The 23,425-nt window shown below is 46.6% G+C and overlaps 1 protein-coding gene across 25 annotated transcripts in view; it reads right to left on the bottom strand.

Moving 5' to 3' along the window:
- The window catches only part of LOC149344356 (coiled-coil domain-containing protein AGAP005037), a 443,868-nt gene that overhangs the window by 91,361 nt on the left and 329,082 nt on the right, over positions 1-23,425 (bottom strand). For 22 of the 25 annotated variants that reach the window (XM_089546281.1, XM_089546283.1, XM_089546263.1 and 19 more), the window contains 3 exons: positions 12,574-12,627; positions 5,761-5,862; positions 1-194 (listed from right to left, as the gene is read on the bottom strand). The exon at positions 1-194 is cut by the window's left edge and continues 5 nt beyond it. In XM_089546281.1, the coding sequence (XP_089402407.1) occupies positions 1-194; positions 5,761-5,862; positions 12,574-12,627 (350 nt within the window). The remainder of the gene's footprint in view (positions 195-5,760; positions 5,863-12,573; positions 12,628-23,425) is intronic. The other 3 variants (XM_089546282.1, XM_089546276.1, XM_089546267.1) reach the window with 2 other exon arrangements.

The raw sequence follows: 23,425 nt of genomic DNA, 5'->3' as shown, positions 1-23,425 counted from the left end.
GTCCTCGAGCTCGTAGAACATGTCCTTGGAGGGGTCGTGTATGTAGATACGTATGTGCGGCGAGTCGAGGTACTCCATGGTCAGCTGCTTGGGGAAGGAGCGTACGAACAGCGCCTTCACCGTGTCGATCGACGTGATCTCGTTCGGCAGCAGGGCCCGCTTGGTCTCGCTCCGGTACTGAAGGAACACCAGGCCTGCGACAGCGGCCGCGCATGCGTCATTCGCTCTCTGCACCCTTCCTCCTTCCTGTTTATATTGCATATACGCTTGGCGCATAATTATGCGGGGAGGGGGGAGGGAGGGGCGGATGTCGCGTGGCTTCCGCCAAGAAACGACGAAGCAAGAACCGATTTGGTGGACCAAGAAAGCCCTCCAAGGTTGGTTCAGACATACATTTAAACTCCCAGGCGCAGTGATGATGGTCAGTAAGACGTGTGACAAGGCTCAAGCACTCACGAACGCAGAGAAATGTAGCGTTTCACTACAACACAGCAAGCTTCAGCAACTTTGTTCAGACTGATTGGTTGGTACTGACCTCGTGAGCTTAAGAACCTCCACTGGAACCTCCACAAAACCTGTAGATTTATTTTCAAAACCTAGTCTCCAAGAGTTAAAACCAAATAGCTGGCGTTTGCGTTAATGGGTTAATAAAATGGATCTCCCCTTCATGACTTTGTGAGCGATTTGCCTGAGCCACGGTGGCTGTTGACTGCGCACGGAGTGGCACTGAATAATTAAGGCTCTTCATATCTGCGGAGGGCGCTCGAGAGCACCTGGAGATGAAATATCAGTTTTTTTGTGCCTTCAGAATGACGACGCCTGGTTCAGAAACACTGAGACAAGTTACCCGGAAACCTCTATTGAAATCTCTTTCAATTCATCATGTGAACAAATGCGGATCTTCAAATAGGCCAAGGTCTGTCTCATGTATGTGAGCAGCTTGTCATCGCAAATTAGCTGTGCAAGAGCTTGCATATCATAAAATCGCTTGCACTAGTCGTGAGGCTAACTGGACCCACCAGGACTAGATTTTGTTTATTAGCAGATCCGTCGGTTTCCGGGTTCTATTCTTTCAAGAATTTGGCGGGCAAAAGTCGGGCGATATTTTTCGAGCTCGAATGCGGCTGCAAATCGGGTTATTGAGAAAAAAAATTCCGTAATTCGGGTTTTTTCGGGTCATTTTTTTCGCAGCACAAGACAGTTTACTAAGACAGGTCGTTTTTATGATAGAAATATTTGGCCTATTTTTCTTCTCAGTGTTTTTTTGAACATCATATATAGAAATCGCTGGTTCTACTAAAATGCTTACTAATTAAGGTTTATTTTCCTAATCGATTACAAATATTTCCTCGCGTAAGCTGTCAGTCTTCTAGGGATCTCTCCTGCGTCTGAGCAAAACCGGCCTGCCTTCATTAGTACAGTGCGAAAAATTCAACATCAGAGCCACCATTTTAGACGCATGCTATTCTTTGATCAGGGTGTCGTTAGCGTGGCAAGCTCTAAATGCAGTGATTTCGATAAGATGCCTGGTGGGTAACTTTGTTTAGGCTTCTCGCTTCTAAATCGTCCTTATCGAACTCATCAGCCTCAAGAAAACGAGGGCTAAAAGAAGTTTAATAAGGTCCCCACTTGAGTTGACCAAAGACACCCCTCTGAAATAAGCGCTAGGTATCCACAAATTTTTACTTGTAGTGCCTTCAGCTTTGTGAAATGGAAAACCTACATCGTCTATAGTAGGTTACAACTAAAAAAAAAACAGCAGTTGCTAACACTCAGCCACGGTCCGCGGCGTCCTGTATTGCTCCGCTGGCCAATAGCAACAGTAAACGAAATCAGCTTTTTAATATTTGACTACACCAAACAATCCGTGCATTAAAATTTTAGAGCTCATAATTTTTTTTCTTGTCATAAGCTTCTTTTTTAGGTAACAAGAAGCGTTTAAGCAGCGGACTACTTTTTCGTCGTGGAGGAATTCCGTGCGCGGAGGCTGAATGTGGGCGGAGCTTCACTGCAGACCTAAGTAGTATTCGACTATAGAAGGGTCATGTCCGGGAGATGTACCGGTTTAAGCTTGATTTTTAAGAAATATATTTGCGTTGCAGGAATAGGGTAAAATCGGGCTTCACCCGAATATGAAGAGCCACATTTATGAACTGCTCTGCCGAATAGTTCGAATAAGTTTTGTTCAGACATGATGTTAAGTTTTGCTGCTCCAAAACAGTTTTTATTCTGCCTGGTCATTAGCTGTACTGCTCATACGATTTGAAAAAAAAAAAACAGTTGTTTCCTCGCATTAATGCGGTAGGGTAAGTGCAGCAGCCATTTCCGTCAACTGACAGAAACAGCTATCTTGACCACTAATTCACACAATTGTTTAGCTGGAATTTCGCAATAAACAAAGCGAGAAAACGAGGACGAAACGGCGCTCCAGCTCTTATAACGAATAAGGTTGCCACATCAACACTTTCTGTCAGCCTTAATAAATCCTCGTAGAAAAACTTTACTCTAAGAGCAAACGAGGCCAGTAGGTTAAAGAAATCAGGCCATCTCGTCATGCTTGCGGCTACCACCTAATTTATATTAAAAAAAAACTGATTCCTTTTTCTAATATAGCGCAGAACAGTAGGAACACATTAGCGAAAAATAGCTTTGAACAAAACATCCAAAAAAGCATGGTGGAAGCCCCAGATTTACGAGTGGCGTTGAATAACTGCTCCCTCCTTGGATACTTATAAAGCGATTGAATTGAAAGATGTTACATTCGATTAGAGATATGGAATATCCGCATTCGTAAGCAAACCAGAATCGAATATAGTCATCAACCGCTGTGATATACACCCGGTACCAAAAATTTTCCCAGGCAGGCAAGTCGCTGAAAAAAACTATTTCTGGGTAGCCTGGGCGCACTACCTGGAACTGGCTGGAATTCTGCCATGTTCCGCCAATAAAGCGCAAGCTGAAAGCTTACGGACTCCCGTGTCCTGCTAACTATGCACGCCAGGTGTATTTCCACACTCCGAATCTGCCTCCGGGCATAGAAGAACAAGAGCGGCTGTTGACGACAGCATCGGATCCCTGCAATGCCATTCTCTTCATCGGAGGGGAGACCTGTGCCCTTCGTCCTGAGAATCAGCAAGAAATCTAACGACGCAAGGCCCCACTGTAAGATGGGCGGGACAGAACTACAGCCCTCATCCTTTAAAGATGGCATAGACAGACTAATACAAAGGTTACGGGAGGAAACTGTCGCTCCTGAAGACTACACGGAACAGAGATATGCGCTTGTGCGAGAACAACATGCAGCCTATCGTTTTAATGCACCATCTTTCAATTCCAGCTTCTGAAAAAAATTGGCCATCTACCAGGCAAAGCATAGTGAGCAGCCCTCGTAGGTCCAAGTACCTCAGCCTGTCCCGCTTGAGGTGCAAGTGGAGAAAAGCAAAAGCAACACACGGTGTTAGTAACGTTAACTTGACCAGGCCGTCATCCATTCGCATGCTAAACGGAGCCCCAGTGCCATTTTCCGTGCGTTGATGCGAAAGTTCGTGACGTACGACAGGCGGTAGTTAAGGGGGACGGGATCACGCCATACGTTAAGCCCGGACCACACCTCTACGCGAGGTTGGGAAGAAAAGAGGCAGCGTCGACGTCTGGGACGCAGCCCTAACGTTCGACCCAACACCGAAACCGAAATCTGAAACGAAGAGCCGTTAACCCCGACCCATGCCAGCGCGATTCCATGCTCCAATTAGCGCGCTTTTGCGCAGACCATCGACCCGTTCTCGAAGCGTGCGCTGAATACGAAACGAGAGTTCAATAAATGATGGCCCAGAAAGTATGGCAGTCGCCGTTTCATACGTACCTGTGCACTTAAACGAATTGCCCCGCGCAATCGATCGGTATTCCTTAATTCGCGAGAGCAGCATTGCAGTGCTTAAAAACTTATCTTGGGGGCGTTGCATTATTAACGCTTGCCGCGTATGCCCAAAACTTGCAAGAGCAATTCTTGAATGGATACCATTATTATTGTGTGCTTGATTAATGCGACGCGTATTTACTCCCATCTCATAAAGCGACTCTTTAGAAATTAGTAGAGAGGTTGCGGTCTTGAATGAACTCATTCCGCAGTGTAACGAGCATTCTTTTGCGACGTGAGGCTAATAAAGTTATTTGATAATAAAATTCGCGGAAAAAATGGCTTAGGCACTCGGCGAATCAGGACTCCCAGCCGACTGGCGTAGCTCTGGAGTCTCCCCACGTCGGATGCTCTGGAGGGTCGCGTTGCAAAAACTGTTCGTGCAATAACTTCCCTAAATACTTCAGCGCTCGCTAGTCTCAGTTTTTCGGATGCACCTACATGGCCGAGACTTCCGACCCACTCGACATTTTCAGAAGCTACGCCAGTCTTCTTCGTTGCTATTGCAACGAAGCGTGACATATCGCTCCTTCCGTAACAACGTAAATGATTTTTTAGGGTAATGCTTGCCATTTTTTTTATTTCCTCCTTCAAGACATAACTGCTAACTTCACTGAAACGAACGATGTTGTACGTTAAGAATCCAACAGCGAAAGAGTCACCTTGAACAACAAGTGAGGACAAGAAGAGCTTCCGCTGTTCGGTATAGCTTTATAAGTCGGTCGTGTGTTAGAGGCACATTGAAAGTATCAACAAAAACAAGAAAGGCCCCAAGGCGGAGAGCAAATCCCCTCTAGAAACGTCCTGTAACCTACAATGTTCTGCATCATTACCGCAGTAACTTTTAAATATTTTCCCGCCTTGATCGCTGGCTCGTTTGCGGTAAAACTGCGCGCGTTGCTTGCACATTGCGGTAGCTTGTGCACTGTAATAACTTTGAAAGTAATACTTGGTGGCGACATCTGTTGTCTGCTGAGGAAAGCGTCCCATCCCGAAAGGCGCCGAGGCGAGCGTCGAGAGGTGCGTGGACCCTTTTAGGCCGCCACCGCCGCCCTTGGCTGGAAGCCCCGGGGCAGGAAACCTCCATAGGAAACCGTTGTTCAGTCAATCTAGAGTTAAGTCAATCCAGACGTCAGCGCCAAATCCTCGCATAGCGGCCAGAGGGAAGCCAACTGGAGCGTCGTATCGTTGTCATGGCAACAGTATGCAGTTGAGAAAAAATCCATCCCTGAGCAGGATTCGAACCAACCACTGCCGGCGATACAAAGCATGCAGGTTCGTTTCCTAGTTTTTCAGACAATTCACCATCGCCGCAGCCCGTCGGCTACGTACATGTCCACGATTTATTAACATTTTTAAACATCAGGCCTCCTTCAGTCACCAGTTGCCTGTAGTTGTGACCGAAACTCACCGGAGTTCCCAATGCCTGGCAAGCCGATGCTGGCGGCTTTCGGTTCATTGATATCGGCGCACCAGGTTTCGAGCTTGCATCATGAGCGGCCGAACCACGAAAGTAGCGTTTTAGAGCTTACTACGAAGCAAAAATTGCCGCAATTTGCAAGCTCTGTGTGCAGTTTGACCTCTAACAGGCCAGCGGTTAAGGCAGGAAAGATTTTTAAAAGTTGATGCGATAAAGATGCACAGCAGTCTACATATAATGCTTGGTAGTTTGTAATCACGCAGTGCTATTCTCGAGATAAGCCTAATAAGTAATAAAGCTACTGGAGTGAATCTTATGCGGCAAACATAAGGTTTAGACCAACGCTTCGCGCACTATTCACACTCTAAGCGTGTATAGAAGCCGCGCGACAATCGCCAGAGGAAGCACAGCGCCGAGTAACTACCTAGGGATGTCATCATGGCCGCTCGAGACGCCAGCTCATTGTTGACGTAGACGCCTCCAGAGGGCGACATCGAGGCCCTGTAGTCTTCCTTGTACCGATTTCCTGACGGACAAACGGGCCACGTTAGATAAGCGATGGCCACGAGAGGGAGCTAGTGTAGCAGCGACACTACAGCGCCCTCAGCCCCCACAAGGACTCGGGGCCCTGGCCATCACTGCGTGCATGCATGCTGATTCGGCCATGCCATTTACGGTCGCAAAGCGGCATGCACTCGCGCGCGCACACTTTCTGTCTGGAGATACGCGTCCTTTGCGCTCGTCGACGAAATTCAAGGAAATCTTGGCACTTGAACACAGAGTAAGGCGCAAGATGAAGACAAGCAAGTATTAAAACCATATATCTCAGATCCAGCAACGCCTTTCTAGGGCCTGAATTTCACAGTTCAATCGCTTGCCTTGCGTTTCCGCTCAATTCTCCTTACGCACCCGGAATGAAATACGTACTATCCTACGTTTGGTTTGTAATGCTGGTTAAAAAATACTGTACGAGTCCTCATTGAAACGGAATACTTAAGCTACAGTGTTGACGTCCTTGTTTTTTTTTTTCTTTAACCCAGCCATAACAGTAGTGAGGCAGCGAGTTGGACAAAACGTGACGCTCTGTTGATTTACGGCCTCTTAACGTTTAAATGCGTGATAAAATAAATACGATATGTAGCTTGCATGGCCCGCCGCATGTCCACTGCAAACTGAAAATCAACTTAAAAGGGACGAGATTGGTATTATCCAAGTCTATAGGCAATACAAATCTAATAGAGTGTCTATTACCAATCATTGACTTATGACCATACGCTTTTAGTAGGCTTTTTTTCTGCAGGCAGACTACAGACTAAGAATAGACAAGTGAAATATCTATAGGAAGCCAATATAGTCTATAAGAAGTCTATGAGAAGTTTATAGACCATTTTTATAAGTGATCTGAAGAAAGCTGTGGACAGCATCCACCAGCGACAGTGAGATCAGGTGTTCCCAAAGATACCCACCACTTAGCACTAAAGAAAAGTGAGGGAATGTGCAGGACTGCACAAAGTGCTTTGGAACCCAAGTGGTGCATTTTTTCCGGCAAGCAAGAACGGCTGCTTGTGCAGTAAATTTGTCAATGGAGCAAGTTCGCTACGGCTTAACCTAACGTCACGTTGAAAAAGTTCGTGCTCACGTACTGCGAATAGAACTAAATCGCGACGCCATTAGACACGAATGAAGCGAAAGGCCATCAGGTGTGGCATAAAAACATAAAAAAAGTTGCGAAGAAAGGAGGGAATTGAAAAGGTTCGCATACCCGGGCTATACAGAACTGCATATTCGTTTGCTTATTTGGACGAACAGCTACAGTGTTTGTCGAGAGGATATTCAAAAAAGGCTTTGTTAGCGCTGATGCAGCCGAGATCTTGTGGATTCATCACAAGAGTGAGTAATGTTTCAATTTTGGAAGCAGGTCTCATTTTGCCTAGAGAGTCGGGACAAAATTTAACGTGTTCCGCTTCATCTGAAGTTTTCATATTTACTGAGCGTGGCGCTAGGGTGGTGAAGTAAAGTTCTGTAATATCAGTTTGTCGATATCTGTGAAAAACAAACAAAATGAAGGCGATAATTTGGAACTTTGTGAGAAGGTCCTATCTGCAGTTTCACTGTTGAGCCTCCTGCTGATATGAATTTACTGTAAATAAGAGATAAAAACTATGTTGTTGTGTCGCGTTCTGTCCTGCTCTTCCCTACATGTGTGCTTCATTGGAAATTTAATGGTCGCAGTTCTTGGCAACCATAGAAGATATTTTCGAAGCCACAACACTAGGTTCAGCACACAACCCTATTAGGCAAATGTCATGGAGCAACGCGTAAGGGCTTAGGGTGTATATTAACCGACGGGAGATGTTTACGCATAAGGAGCGATTATCGATCGCGTAGTATTCAAGGTACACCGCAGGTGCTAAATAAAGAAAGAAACGACGTTTGAACAGCATACAGATTCTTTGTTACTTGATGGGTACGGCTACATGTATGAGCGCTTTCGGAAACATCACATTACGCGATTAAAACATTGCTTATCCAAGGCGTCGAATCTTCGTGCATTACGCGATCGATATATCAATCGCTTCTACAAGTTCAGTTCTCCAAAATGATAATCGCTTCTGCTCTTGCGGTTCAACTCGGAGCTGCTGTCCGCTTTTTTCCCAGTTTGTTTGTGGCGAACAGGAAAGGCGTCGGTGTTCACAAAAAAAAAAAAAAAAGCAGCGCCCGAAACGTAAGACACCCCTGCACACTCCGCAAATGGTCTCTACCAATCTTCAAACTTCAACCTTTACGTTTATATATTTCGAGAAGGGAGAAAGCTGACTCAAAAATAAATATCTCCACCGCGTCCAGAGTCAAACGACGCAGCCTTGGAATCTAGCGTTGCTTTTTTTACCCAAAGTTCGATGCGGCGTCTTAAACGCCCATGAGATGTCCGAAGTTTCACCCAGCCGCAGCTATGCGGGCCCAGATCGAGCGCAGGGCACAATACTTCCGAATTTCACAAAGGCCAGTTCTTTCGTAATACCGAAAGCCGTCCCAAGCAATTTAATCAGCGCCGCCCAGAAAACTTCTTTTTGAGCAGAGCTCAATGCGCGGGAGCCGGAGAAAATCCTGCTTTCCCAAACACACGCCTCCCTCCCCCCTTTCTAACTCTCTCGCCTTCACCAGCGCTATCGGCGACCGTTGGGACGTTGGCTCGCATCAGGGGCCGCCGATCGGGAAGCGCCGCGATACAGGATCAATAGCGCACGCTTCGCTGGAGACAGCGTCGGGCGAGCCGTCGGCGGTCGTCATCTTCAGGCGCACCCTAACGCGACGCGAACGCTGCGTGGCATCTTCCAAGGACGCCCCAAACTCGGGACGGAACCGTCGCTAAGCTGCTCGCATCGCGAAATGCGGCACTGCCTAGTAATGGGTGTTTCGCGTGCCATGCGGATTCATGGTATCCGATCAGAGGCCTCGTGTGTTCTTTCCGCTCAGCAGCGTGAAATGAGGAGATATTTCTTTGTTCCTTCGTTTCTGCATCACCAGGCCCAAGTTTCGGCGCCGAAAACGGGGGCCCGCAACTCGAGACAAGGCGCAGTCGGCTTTGCGTATACCTGTATTCATGGAGGCTGTATGTCATGGTTTAATAGAACGTTCTTGCGGGCTGGTTGGTTCGTTTAGGGGAACGCTGAGAAACGAATAGCCTCTGCTTTGTAGCTACCGCGAATAGACAGCCGGCAGTCTGCGCCTGTGGTGTCGCAGTCGTTTCTTTGCTTCTTGTCCCTGTCCTGTTCACGAAGTCTTAACTCTCCGCGTGTTTTATAGGTGCGGTATATCGTATTCACGGTGTCCTTGCGTGCTTACAACACTAATTACTCGACGGGCTGTAATTACAAGCGAAACAACAAATTTCATTTGCTACGGCGACAAATTGTATACATACGACTACGGCAGTTTGGCATTATTAGCGAGAGAGTGGCAGTGTGGCCGAGAGCGGCGACGGTCTATGCTGTGAAAAAGAAAAAAAATTCCATCAGTTACACTCAGAATTCCCTATTTAAAACATTTTTCGCTGCTGCAGCCTGAAAAGTGCGTCAATTTGGTAGAAGTGATACAATTTAGGTCCTTAAAATTTTCTAAAACTACGTAAAAAATTTCTTACCGCGAAATTTTACCTCACGAATTCCCCGCAAAGGACAAAATACGCGCAATGGAAGAACATCGCTGTTACAGCGCAGTGCCCGTGTGTCATGTCACGTCGCAAAACCACGTTCAGTGAAATCAAATTCCCGAAGAAGCCACTGCGTTCGTGCTAAGCTATACTTACTGTCCCAGAGGAACGAATGATTTTGGTAAGAGCATGTAAGTTTTCCACCCATCTGCCACGGCATCGTCCAGCGGTATGGTCGATAGAACGTTGAACTCATTTCTTATTGACCCCGCGAATTTCACTCCGAAAAGCACAGAATAGGCGATTAATTCTTTCTTTTAAGTATATATGAATTAAAACGTATTTTGCGACCGTGCGAATTCGGGAAAGAAACCTCACAGGATCAGTTTTGCCAATCTAAGGAAACGGTGTGTGTATAGCAGCCCTGAAATGTGTCTCCGAATTCTGTGCGGGAAAGTAGGATAGAAAATCTTTACATGTGAACCGCGTGCTTGAGAAATTCGTGGACACGTTAGATAGGTTAAATGCGGAAACCTTGTTCAAGGCTGCAGGCTTCTGTCTTCTTTCAAGAAAAACCGAGTGAAATCATCGCTACTGAGATTTATATTATTACCACCCCATATGGCAAGGAACAAAAATGCGACCAATGCGCTATACAAAGAGAATAAAATAAAAATTAAATAGGCTTTACGATTGCTCTTTGACCCTTTTTTACTGTAAAGTTATTTTCTATGCATGCGTATTAGTTTCCTCGATGTTCTCACAAAAAAAGTCATGTTGTTATTAACTGTTATTAAGGCATCCTTCATTCCATTAATCTCAAGTTGAGAGTACTCAGACAACCTAACTTTGAAACGTTTCCAGCCGGAGGTACCTGCGGATTGAGCCGAAATATGTAGGCTGACTAATAGCCACAATGTTTGCACGCTATGTAATGATGTTGCGACTGGCAACCGCAGGTGTCCTAAGTCAATCTTTTTATTTCAGTTTCTCCAAACGTACTTTGAGGTGCTACGTCACCGAAGTATTAAAACTCTGGTTTGTTCGCTAAACTGCACCTTCCCTGCGCAACTACGATGCCACACTCATCATCATCATCATCAGCCCAACTACGCCCACTGCAGAGCAAATGTCTCTGCCATGTCTCTCGAATTTACCCTCATGCCACACTAAGTGCCAATGTTTTCAAGAAGCACCGAGGCACTTCTATAAGTCCCAAGACGGAGCGAAGCTGCACGCGAAGTGTTCTCACTTCAAGAAGCGGACATGCAGGCAGCTGAAGGTTTTAGTCGTGTGTGTAAATTCGTGAGCGGCCTCGAATGCTGCCCCCCCCCCCCCCCCCCCCTCCAAACTTCCCTCCCATTGCCGCTGTGCCAGAGTACTCAAGTAAGTTTGTTTTTCACTATGACACAGGGGCAAGAAACGATGCAACATGGCTGACCATGCTCTAGCATGTAGAAGATGTAGGGTTCGTTGACCTGAGCAAGCACTTTAATGTGACAGGAGACACGACGAAAACGACCCAGGATCATATGTTACAGTAAGTGGACTGTGAATAGTTAGCAGTTAAGATCTGGGAAAACAGAGGAAGAGTGAGAACGCGGAGTGCAGTGTGAAGATGCGTTGAATTTAGAGTGTGCCGAAAGTGCTGGTGAGAAAACAAGACTACGACGTCACAAACACGCATTCTTAGGCGGACGTACGTAGGTGGCTCAGGGGCTTTGGCGCTCGAATGATGAGCCGTTTATCGAGGGTTCGAATACTAGAAAGGCAAAATTAGGCAACGTCTGTGTGTTGTGCAATGTCAGTGCCTGGCAAAAAAAAAATGTGATGGGAATTAATCCGACGCCCTCCGATACGCGTCTCTCGTCGCCCCCATGTGCACATTCGGGACGCTCAATTCCACATCACGTTATATCGCACATTCTTAATAGTGTTACAAAAATTCACAGGGCAGCCAACCCTTTTTCTTGTCGGTTTGAAACGCACTTCTCTCTTCTAGCATTTCCACGAGGTCTTGAGGCACACATCTGTCAGCGGCTCTGCAATTTTTCACCAGAGCCTTAGACCACCGCACTGCTGCTGCGGTGTTGCTGAAGAACTGTGCATTGTTAAACTTTCTAAGGCTGAAATCTTTTGCGTGCCTCAGACGTGTTCATTCACTCTAGCGCCTTCGTGTGTAAAAGCGCCAGTTTCTTTACGAAATCTTACATATAACGTTGCTCCATGACAGTTTGGTTCCTCATCCCCCCCCCCCCCCCAAAAAAAAAAGCGATCTCTGTCCACCACTGTCCTCCGTAAAATTGTGAGTTGTACCGGAAAAAAGTGTCTTATTTATGATACCACTCCTCTACCCATTTCTTTCTAGTTTCCGGGGCCGGTGCAAACGCCTGATCATCAAATTTGCCAGTTTAGACCATACGGCCCTTCCCTTCACCTTAGATGCTACAAGAGCGGCCCGCACGAAGAAGCACCACAGCACCTTCGATCGCTACTGTCTATACAGGGGTGGCTTTTCTCCATGGAACGACAGGCCGCTTACTTGCAATATGTAAGTACTGGAGAAGCATCTGTATGGCTCACATTGCTCTAAATTACGTAAGAGGATGCTGAACTGAGTGAGTTGAGTGTCTTCCTAATTACACTTCAGGGATAATAGGCGTTTGCTGCCTCCCCAATAAAGGCACTAGTTTTGAGACAGCGCCGCGCGTGCAGTCACCTTTCTTTCCTGCGCGTCTGTTTGAGCTGGTCTACGCAACACATAACTGCGCAGCTCCCAAATCTCGAGCTATGTCTCTAGTTGTTCAGTGACAGCTGCTTGCACCAGTCAGTAAAGCATCGTGGTGCAGTCATCGCGAGGCAAGCATGACAAGAAACCGCGGCATCCCGGCAGCTCGATTAAACAAGCGTCATGCAGCACAAGGAGGGGGAGCTGGGTAGGCCGAACACTATCATCATCATCGCCATCAGTAAATAGAAGGAAGATGCAAGGCGTGCAGGGCGTGCAACAGCGTCCGCGTGCACAGCGGGAGGGCAAAGCGGTCAGACGAGACGAGCAAGTGAAGTGAGTAGTGTGGTCCATGCCTTTGCCATCCTGCCAGTCGCCAAGCTCGCCAGGCTTGACGAGCGTCATCCTTGCTGTGTGCGCCAAAGGTGGAGGGGGAGGGGAGGAAAGCGACAGAGAAGGGGAAAGAGAGAGAGAGAGAGAGAACGACATCAAGTTGGTTATTGAAGGCCGAGGACAGGGAAAGCGGCACAAGCATAAACACGGGCTGTGGGGCAGAGCTGTAGTGGTTAAGCCTAACTGCGTGGCATCTGTGGTCTCGGTCTCAGCCTCGTTCCGCGGTTTACCGCTGAACACTTTCCAGTACTGTTTTGCGCCTGATTCTTGAAGACGAGACCACACCGGTGAAACCCTGCAAGAAGTCACTGTGTGCGAACAGTACTTCTGAAGAAAATTTGTAGTTCATAATAAAAATGCAACGAGAGAATTATTCTTTGACAAAAATATGTTCCAAATTCGGTTATTCACCCTGATACACTCACACTTACCTATCATGCCACGGTCTTTATGTAAATTTATTTTCTGCGTCCATCTTACGTTCGTCATTTGGTCATGGCACATGTCAACTACATAACAGTGGCGGCCTGCTAGCGAAGTATTTTGCAATGAACTGTTCACTTCTAGCACCCTTTCCTTCCACCGCGGTACTTCAAAGGTCAAGGAAACTTCGTTATGTTCGATCGTCCATAACTTATTTCAAGGTTGTTCGAGCATCTGACATGCGTTGTTTCTTTTTTTTTTCAAAGCATTTCTTGCAACTTCGCCTTCCCGTTAGATATCGCGCATGTAAAGTAAACCGTGGCCTGCACCAATAATATTTTCCCTTCGAAGCGCTGTGCTTAGAGCACTGCACCGCAAACATTCACGTGCATCAGTTTGAAAGAAATCACAACACTGATGCACACAGGCACCTCGAGCGACGGGCGCGGCACAAGCTCAAAGCCAAACAAACAGGGCACATTAATGAAACATCGATTAGTTTGTACTGCCCACATATATGGCATGAAGTGTAGATTACACAAGCCTGCGAAAGGCTTCACTTCGAATTGCCGGAAGCCATTCCTACGCCTGGAAACACTGAGGCCAGGGGTTCAGTTTTTTCCTTTTGTTCTTATTTTGCATGAAAATTGATTTCCCCACCACACGGTAGAGTCCTAAGCAATTGGTAGTATTCGGTAACCACCGCCTGAGATCAGCCGCCTAACAATATTCCGACTGTGTCGCAGGCGCCTTCCTGTTTTGAGGACCACACTTGCTAGTGCTATTTACTTTATTTCAAATACGCTGCAGACGTTGAAGACTGAGCAGGAGGGCAACGCTATCTGCTTCCACTAAAGCACCGTCACAGGCGCAGTATCACTGCCGATTACAATGTCAATGATTGTGATGTTAGGGAAACGCTTTAAATGCCTGCAGCTGTTGGCCGACAATCGATAAAACACACTGTGCAAAACTGCCTACATATTTTCAAGAAGCGGTAGCACTAGTTAATGTGGCCTTCTCCTTTGTGTAAATCGCGTCACTGTTTTGTCAAATTAAGCTCAAAAGTCGAAAGACAGCGGTTAGGTGAGTGGGGCATAATGGTTGCGATGGTGTAGTGACGATTTAGTTCCCTCCACAAGCAATGCACAAGCACAGACGCGGGGAAGACTAAACCACTGTTGGGTTTTGTAGCAACCACAAAAAACCAATTGCAAGCCTTCGAGTATTTCGTCTCATGGGCGTACGCTACAAAGGAGGCGACATTCAATACATGCCCTGAATTTAAATATAGAAGTTGACCGTAATCCCCCACAGAAGCAAGCGCAGTACACCGTCTCTGGGATTTCCCCAAGGGAAATGATTGACGTTACGTTAGTCGGGGAAGATTCAGAGCAACGAGCATCTGCGTGCTGCACAAGGAAATTCCGAATTGCCGCCAGATAATAGAGGAGCCGTGTTCGCACTACACATTCCTCGTTTATTGCGTGTTCAGACTCCATCACGAAAATCCTATTCTATTGGTCACAGCAGTTGTGTAACAATTAATTACGAGAATCGGTCAGTAGCAAACTGCGATGTTAAACTGTTTTCAGGTGTGCCGGACGCAGCTTGCGGCTTCACTGTATTACCAGCAACAGTGCATTTGAAAAAAAAAAAAGAAAAGCCAAATCTCCCTGAAGGGAACTGTTTAACTACGTTGAACGCCTATTTTATTTTCCGATTAGACCACCATGGACATGAAGCTATTGAACCACTGAACAACTCAAGGATGATGGAACTGACACTCCGAAGCCAATATCGTTGCCCTGATTACAATGATACTAACGAGGTGCATGGTCATTCACAGAATTGCACAAGATATGACATATCAAACACATGTATGGCTCGCATGCTACCGTTTGACCTAATGATAGTGCGTACGGTGTCGTTTAGATCAACAACAACTGATGATCAAACCGCGCGTACAATTGTTAAGCATCAGATGCTTGTAGCTGCCATTCTCGGCAAATTCCCACGAACGTCGTACGGAAATTGCGGCGAACCAGAAGCCGAACATGACACCGAACTTTTCTGTCCGAGTGGTATACTGTAGAAAAAAAAGAAAAATCTGCCTCTAGAGTTCGACCAAAGCGCCATCGGCGAAGCCTCACGCACCCTGCGTTTCAACTGAATGGCTCTCATGCTACTGCCTTAATTCGGCGTCTTCGTCACCGGCGATCCCTTAGTTTCACACGTATCGCCAACCGCGCGCTGTGCAGCTGGAATATAGAAGCGGCTGAAAGCGGCGGCCCGTTCCGTAGCCAAAGAACCAGGCCAGCACTCAAGTACGGCTACCACCATCTATGAGGCGTCCAAGAGTATTCTACGCCTTTGCCACAATGCGTTTCATGCTTGCTCCAAATATCGGTGACGAGCCAAGCTATTTATTTTGTTACTTCGCCAGTGACTGCAACTTTTCTTTTCTACAGCAGCTGTCTACGCGCTTGCGGCTATGCAAAGCATGCGCACTGGTTTGAGCCATCCCTTCAATGTAACCTGCACGCTTAAGTTACTTGAGAGAGAACTACAGAACTCATTCATTCATTAAAATGTGGAAGCGGCACCATGAAACTCATAGTGGCAGCCGCACGAGCTAGAAGCGTTAGTCCTATTTTTCTGGGCTTGCAGCGCAAAAGAGTCGCTAGCATAGCATGTCATGTGCGTCGAGATGCTGTCGCGTGACACTATGCCATTTTCAGATCTGGAACCGGCACAGGCAGCCAGCCAGAAGGAAAGTAGATGAGCTTAACATAAAAGAGTAATTAACAAAATGCTTTCATTTCCATCAGGCAAACGCCCTCAGAAGACGGCGTACATCGAGCCGAACACTCATGGATTTCGAGTAGCACTGCGCAATCCGTTGATTTAGGCATAGCCGGCATGCGAGCGGATTCAGCCCCGACATACCGCATCGAATGATGCGGTTTGTAAGTACATGTTGTGTCTCCGCGCAGTCTCTTGTTTGAAGCGACGAAACCAGATAGGCTAGACGAGCTCCAATGACCCTCTCGGCCCCAGAGTGCGACGACAGGAAACTCCCGCGGTCGCTGAACTCGTCATTGTCTCGCAGGTTAGCCTGATCAAGACGCTGCGCCCGACTCAAGTGGACCCCTGCGAGCCACTACAGGAGGAAACCGGATGCCATATTACAGCACATCCTCAGGCAATGAAAGCTTTCTTTTTTTTTCTCCTTGTTCGTTCGACGGAAAGATTTCGAGAGCAGAAGGGGTAAGCGGGACAGCCCCGCAGCCCGTTCTCTTCGTTTATTTGCTTACCGGCAACCTACATCGCCGGTAAATGGTCTATAGACCTTCTACAGACTTCTTGTAGACTCTGTCGCCTTCGTATAGATATTTCCTTTTTTTATAGACAAAAGCGTACAAAAACTTTGTGCCCATAAATCTGTACATTGTCTATAGAATATCTACAGAATTTATATCATCTATCGACTAGTCTATACGAACTGTCTATTGAAAGTCTACACAGTTCACTGACAGAAGTCTAGCGAGGCTGTCTATAGGAATTTTTGTAAGAGCCCTCTTCAGCGTAGTTTTTCTGGAAATTCCAAAAGCATGCGATGCCTACGGTTGCATGGAATCATTCGACCGTTCGTAGTCGCAGTTTCACAGGAAGCTTCAAAAAGAAGTGTGAGTTTCTTCCGATCATCTCCCCTTTCCTCTCAAAACGGAGGAGCGCAGTTGCGAAGTAGCGCTGCTCAGTTTTCAAGAAGAAGCTGGCATGTAACGCGCTATACGCACCGTTCCTTCCTAAGTGACTGGTAAAACCTCCGCGGTAGTAAAGCCGCCCGCACCGAGACACTGTGCTGAGAAGACATTCATGAGTTTTTTGGCAGTTTTTTCGCGTGCGAATGTAGCACTTTGTAGCGCAAAGCATTATTAACGACCTCCTGGAATCAATACAAAGACGCGTTTTGATGGAGGCGAAATGTGCAAGGGTCCGTAGAACCAGCACACATTTGTCGCTGCAGCGGTAGCGTTTGAGGCAGCGACCGCCATCGGCCACGGCAGCATCGGTAGCGAGGCAAGCTCGAGTCGCTGGCCTTGCATTTAGCAGTGTTTACATAGTTCGTGTTCAGACAGAGACTCAGACAGAGATCAAGTTCTAGGACCGATGTGTGGTTAATTGCGAATTATTTGGAACCTCTAAGCATAAACAAATGGCATCGTATGCGGGGCATCATGTTCCAAAGACGCACATGGGCTATGAGAGACACCGTATAGTTGAGGGCACGGGGCCAATTTCGATAACCCGAGGTTCTTCGCGTGCTGACATCGCACAGCACAAGGGGCGGTTTCTCCATATATTCGAAACGCCACCGCCGCGGTCAGCTTTCGAACCCTCAACCTTGGGCCTAGCAGCCCAACGCCGTATCCGCACCGTGGCGGAGAGCGTCAAGTAATGCACTCAAGATTGATTGGTGGCGCCTTTGAGGGGCGTTCATTTTTCTGGAAAGTCAGTGGCATCCACATTCCCTCAGCAAAAAAGCCTTCCGCGCTATCCTTACCAGAAATTTATTTAGAATCTATAGACTGTCCATGGGCTTTTGTGTATGAGGTCTATAGACTTTCTACAGACTAATTATAGGCAATACAAATTATACAGACAGTCTATACACAATCTATAGATAGATGGCCATGCACTTTTAGTAAACTCAAAAGAAAACATTCGACAGAATTCTGTCTGGTTGGGAAATTTAATGTTAGGAGAAGGTAAGTGACGCCAACCAAGTAAAATACAGGAAAAACACGACGTTTCGGGACCGGCTCGGCCCCTTCTTCACGGTGTGACTACGGGCGAGCGCAGCTTGGCTTTTTAAGCCCCTGTGTGGAGGACCTCCGGGTCAATGGCCACAGCCCATGGACGTAGGATGAGGGGAGTGTCCCCAGGGAACGATTAACATTCTCTCGTGTTTGCTGAATGTTCCACGGCTCGAGTAGAAGCCTCCTGCGTGGGTTAGCTTCCGTTTCCAATACAATGGTGCTGTTGAAGTCAATTGGGTGGTCGCACCCTTCGCAGTGTTCGGCCACGGCGCTGCGTTGACGATTCATGTGACGGACGTCCGCTTTGCGTTGGCTCATCCTGAGCCAACACAAAGCCAACACAATGAATCGTCAGCGGCTTTGTGTTGGCTCAGGATGAGCCAACACAAAGCGGACGTCCGTCACATGAATCGTCAACGCAGCGCCGTGGCCGAACACTGCGAAGGGTGCGACCACCCAATTGACTTCGACAGCACCATTGTATTGGAAACGGAAGCCAACCCACGCAGGAGGCTTCTACTCGAGTCGTGGCACATTCAGCAAACACGAGAAAATGTTAATCGTTCCCTGGGGACTCTCCCCTCATCCTACGTCCATGGGCTGCGGCCATTGACCCGGAGGTCCTCCACGCAGGGGCTTACAAAGCCATTACATTACAGCATTCACCATTCACAGGCGCGATAGGCTCGGTCGAAGGGGTGACGGCGTACTCGTCTTCATTAAGTCCTGCACGCCTTCCTTCACTATTGATATTAGCTGCCATCAAGAAATTCTGTGTGTTAACTTTTCATTTTCTGGAATCACATACATACTGATTGCTTGTTATCGCGCGCCTGATTGTGACATTTCCTTTACTAACGAACTGCATTCAGTCCTGCTCGAATTGAATTTTCGCTTTCCCCGCGCTAATTGTATACTTTGTGGCGATTTCAATTTTCCCGATATTAACTGGGCCAACTTAACTGGATCCTCCCGTCTGTCTAAAGCATTTCTTGACCTAATACTTCTGTTTAACTTTATTCAAACAGTCAGTGCACCTACTCGTCATTTCAACACACTTGATCTAGTTTTTGTCACGGATGCAGAATTAATAGATTCTATGTCGTGTGTCGATGGTCTGAGTGATCATAAAATGCTGTTATTCAACCTATCCATTCAAGCACCTGCTCGTGAACCATCCATTAAACACATACGCGACTATAACAGTGCTGATTTCACCCGCATCAACGAAGAGTTGGAACTGTTCTACCTTTCCTTTCGCGAATCTGCCAACAGAAGATCAGTAAACGAAAACTGGATGGCTTTCAAACTTGCGAGTGGAAAAACCAGAATGAGAAGGCTTTCAAACACACACTTTTATCTCTAATTCATACCTATGTACCACTCGTTTCCATTCGTGGTGACGCAGGCAAACCCTGGTTTTCCAATGCTTTGAGAAAACTATCGCAAAAGAAAAAACGCCTTTTCCGCGCTGCCAAAATATCAAATTCTGCTCTTAAATGGGAAAAATATTTTACTGTTCTGAGGGATTACAATAAGCTTTTAAAAAGTTCCAAGAAAAAGTTTTATCATCTAGACCTACTGAGCATCCTCCGCACCAACCCCTGAAGTTTTGGAACGTTCTTACTCCTCCGCGTAGTAAAAACCATAACATTTCCTTGCTTAACGAAGACGGTTCTCTGGTGCCGGTAGAGCAGCGCTCCAATGTAATGAATTCATACTTCTCATCCATTTTCACTCACGAACCTGCACACTCCGGTCTTACCTCGCTCACACCTCAACCAGATGCCGCCCATTCATATTTCTGCAGAAGGAATCGAGAAACTTATTGACAGCTTTAAGTTCTCAACCAGCCCCGGCCCTGACAACCTCCCCGCGAAGATTCTGAAGTCCACTAAAATAATTTCTAGCCTGATCTTGCAAATTATATCCACCCAGTCATTAACAGACAGCTCGCTTCCGGAAGACTGGAAACTAAGCAAGGTAGTGCCAGTATTCAAATCAGGAAACCGCTCAAATCCATCCAACTATCACCCAATTTCATTAACGTGCATTGCATGTATAAGCTCATGGAACACATTATATACTCTCAAGTCGCCAGCCACCTTCACAATAACTCATTTTTCTTTTCTAAGCAGCATGGCTTCCGCCCCGGTCTCTCATGCGAGACACAGCTTTTTGAATTCACTACTGACCTTCATTTGCATTTGGAATCATTATTTCAAACCGATGTCATATTTTTAGACTTTTCAAAAGCGTTCGATCGCGTCCCGCACCGACGTCTTATGTCTAAACTTTCTTGCCTCAATATTGATGCCCTCACATTATCCTGGATTGACTGTTTCCTCACTAACCGGTTTCAATATACCGTCATCGGCGGTTATCATTCAGCAACTCATGAAGTGATTTCAGGCGTGCCGCAGGGTTCTGTGCTTGGGCCCCTGCTCTTTCTCATATTTATCAATGATATCCAATCCGGCATATCTTCGTCCATTCGTCTTTTCGCGGACGACTGTGTGTTATATCGTCGCATTTCCTCTCACGACGACCAGGTTATCCTACAAAATGACTTACAAAAAATAGATAATTGGTGTTCCGAATGGTTGATTGAGCTGAACATCACTAAATGCAAATTTATGCAAATTTAACGCAAGCATTCCAATATTACGTATCCTTATTCTCTTCAATCAACTATCCTTTCGCAGGTTGAATCATACAAGTACTTAGGTGTCACATTCAGCAGCAAACTGACGTGGGAAAAACACATCACTCAACTCGTTGCTGATACATCAAAAACACTGGCTTTTTTTACAAGGTCACTTTCACTGTATCCGCAATCAATCCGTAAGCTTGCATACGAGACTTTCATTCGCACTAAACTTCAGTACGCATCAGCAATTTGGTCTCCTCACCAGGCTTACTTAATTAACACCATTGAATCCATTCAGAATCGTGCGGCACGCTTTATTACTTCAGATTACGATTTTCACCACAGCATTACCGCTATCAAGTCATCCATCGCTATCAGCCCACTAGCCCTTAGACGCAAAGTTTCTCGCTTATGTTTATTGCACAAATTATATCACAATTTTCCTAACCTACGCGAGCCCTTCTAGTCCCTCCTGTGCGCACGTCATCCTGTTTATTCAACTCCATGAGCATCCAACGTTTACACGGATCAACTAATGCCTTTAACAAATCTTTTTTGCCAGCCGCTATTCAAGACTGGAATCGGCTTCCAGAATCTGTTGTCATTGAATGCGATCCAGTAAGGTTTAAAGAACGTCTGATGTGTTATCTTGCTGTATAAATTGTTTCATTACCCTTTCGTGACTTTATTTCTCTTTATGCTTTCGTTGTGTGTTTTTTTGTTTGTTCTCTTTTTCCCCACCAATGTGAGTCATGTTGAATGTACTACTCCCGCCCTTATGTAATACCCCCCCCCCCCCCAGGGGCCTTTAAGGGTCAAATAAATGATGATGATGAAGAAGATGATGATGATGATGATGATGAAGCTGCGCTCGCCCGTAGTCACACCGTGAAGAAGGGGCCGAGCCGGTCCCGAAACGTCGTGTTTTTCCTGTATTTTACTTGGTTGGCGTCACTTACCTTCTCCTAACACTTTTAGTAAACTTCTGCCAAAAGTCTATGAATCGACAAAAAGAAATATATGTAGCAAGGCAACCAGGTCTATAAGTGTATAGATAGCCTACTGTCCATTTTTATCAGGCTTAGCTTGCGCAATATTGCTGTGTTTTTGTGTGCCGTCAAAGTAGTGCTCCAGATTATGGCATCAGCCCTGAATCTCGCTTTACCACTAAACTTAGAGGCTTGCAATCAAGTATGAAGGTCGCCGGCATTCAACAAGAATTTCCGCAGGTTTAGAATTCAGAAACGAACGGTTACAACGTTTGCACTAAGCTTGCACAGAAGGACGAATGCAGTCCATGGCGCACGCTGCGTAAGTAGATACAAATACGTTCTGTTAGCGAGCACCCAGAAGAAATCGAAGCTGTTTCTCGCATTGTCCGAGTAACCTGCTACAGCAAGAGAACTTCGTGGGAGAGCACGATTGCGCTAGTCCAATGAGTTCTGCGAGCACTCCTAACCAGAGGAACCGTCACACGTCCTACGCCCAACCCGCAGGGAGTCGCCATGGCAAGTGCTTTCAGTCATGCCAGCCCTCAGGCAGCGCTAGGAAAGAGTCGATAGCCGCTGCCATCGCACGCTTCTGTCCGTGCCAGTGGGCAGCACGCAAACGTGTGTAACGTGCTTTCCGGGTCGCCAGAGTGAAGGCAGCGTGGACCCGCCCTAACCATGGTGACGGCACTGTTTCCCCCAGTCACGCTGGCTTCGTTCGCGGTGATCAAACAAAACTGTACGATTAAAGGCCGCGGTTGAACAAAAAGAAAAAAGAAAACAGCCGGAGTTTCGCAAGCGTGTCGTGATCAGTGTCTCGTGGCCCGGTGCTGCGTTTCTTTTCTTTTTTTCTGTAATGGTGAAGATGATGCTTTGATTTTAATTGAGCGAGGTCAGCTTGGCGAAAGAGCGCCGTGGCTAATGCGTTTGGTCTGCACAAGGCGGGGCGAGAGGTACATTTCCCCGAGCATTTTAAATCCCCTGATGAAGCCGAGCAGCAAAAAAGTTTTAGACAGTCTATGAGTGTCTATAGACTTCTGTCTATAAAGTCTATGGACTGTCTATAGACAAAAGTCTATAGGCAATACAAATGCCATAGAAAGTCTATAGACAATCTTAGATTTATGGCCATACACTTTTAGTACACCTTTGTCTATAGACAGTCTATAGACTATGAATAGACAAAAAGCAATATCTATAGGAAGTCAACAGAATCAGTAAGTCTATAGACTGTCTATAGACCATTTTTATAAGGGCTGCAGGCCAGGGGAAAGTATACATGCATCGCGAAACTGGTGGGAGGCAGTTTTTTCAATGGCTGTATCATTCGGGTAAACTGGTCAAGAAGGGAGCCTGCGCCTTGAAAAAAGAAAAAAAAAAGAAAAAAACTGGCCACTTTATGAATCACGTGTGGGCACGTGAGAAGGACTTCGTTCTCACCTCAGCCAACCGACATGCTGGTCCTTCAGACTTGAACTTCTCTAGTTCTGAACTCCCAATGCAACTCTCCAGAACGACCGGCGAAGCTTCCAGTTTGCCTGGCGGAGGCATTTGGCAGTGGCCGTCACTCTTTCGACTTCTTTGTCTTTAGACCAAGCAGTGCAAATGTTGGTTCACACGTCGGCAACGGAACACACCTTTGCTGCAATAGCTGCTCTACCGGCCTGACTGCGGAAAGTTATGTTTCATCTCTGTACATACATATAAAGCGGGGTTTTATACCCTGAGGTCTTCCACATAACGATTGTGATTATGAAAGAGGAAATAGTGCCTGTGTCTGCGTGGGCAAATGGAACTGCTGTAGCGTCGTGACCTTAAAGGCGGAGCTGAAGTGTCCCTCCAGCTTTCATTTTCAGCATTTTCCCAATCTTCGCGACTTTTTTGGAGGTCCGTTTTTTCCTTCACGCTACACGAAGTGATTACGTCCGCT

The sequence above is a fragment of the Amblyomma mixtum genome, chromosome 5 (genome assembly GCF_055824585.1).
Source record: "Amblyomma mixtum isolate Tamu chromosome 5, ASM5582458v1, whole genome shotgun sequence".
Classification (NCBI taxonomy): Eukaryota; Metazoa; Arthropoda; class Arachnida; order Ixodida; family Ixodidae; genus Amblyomma; species Amblyomma mixtum.
Note: the sequence above shows the minus strand (reverse complement) of the source record. Positions and strands in the feature narration are given on the sequence as shown.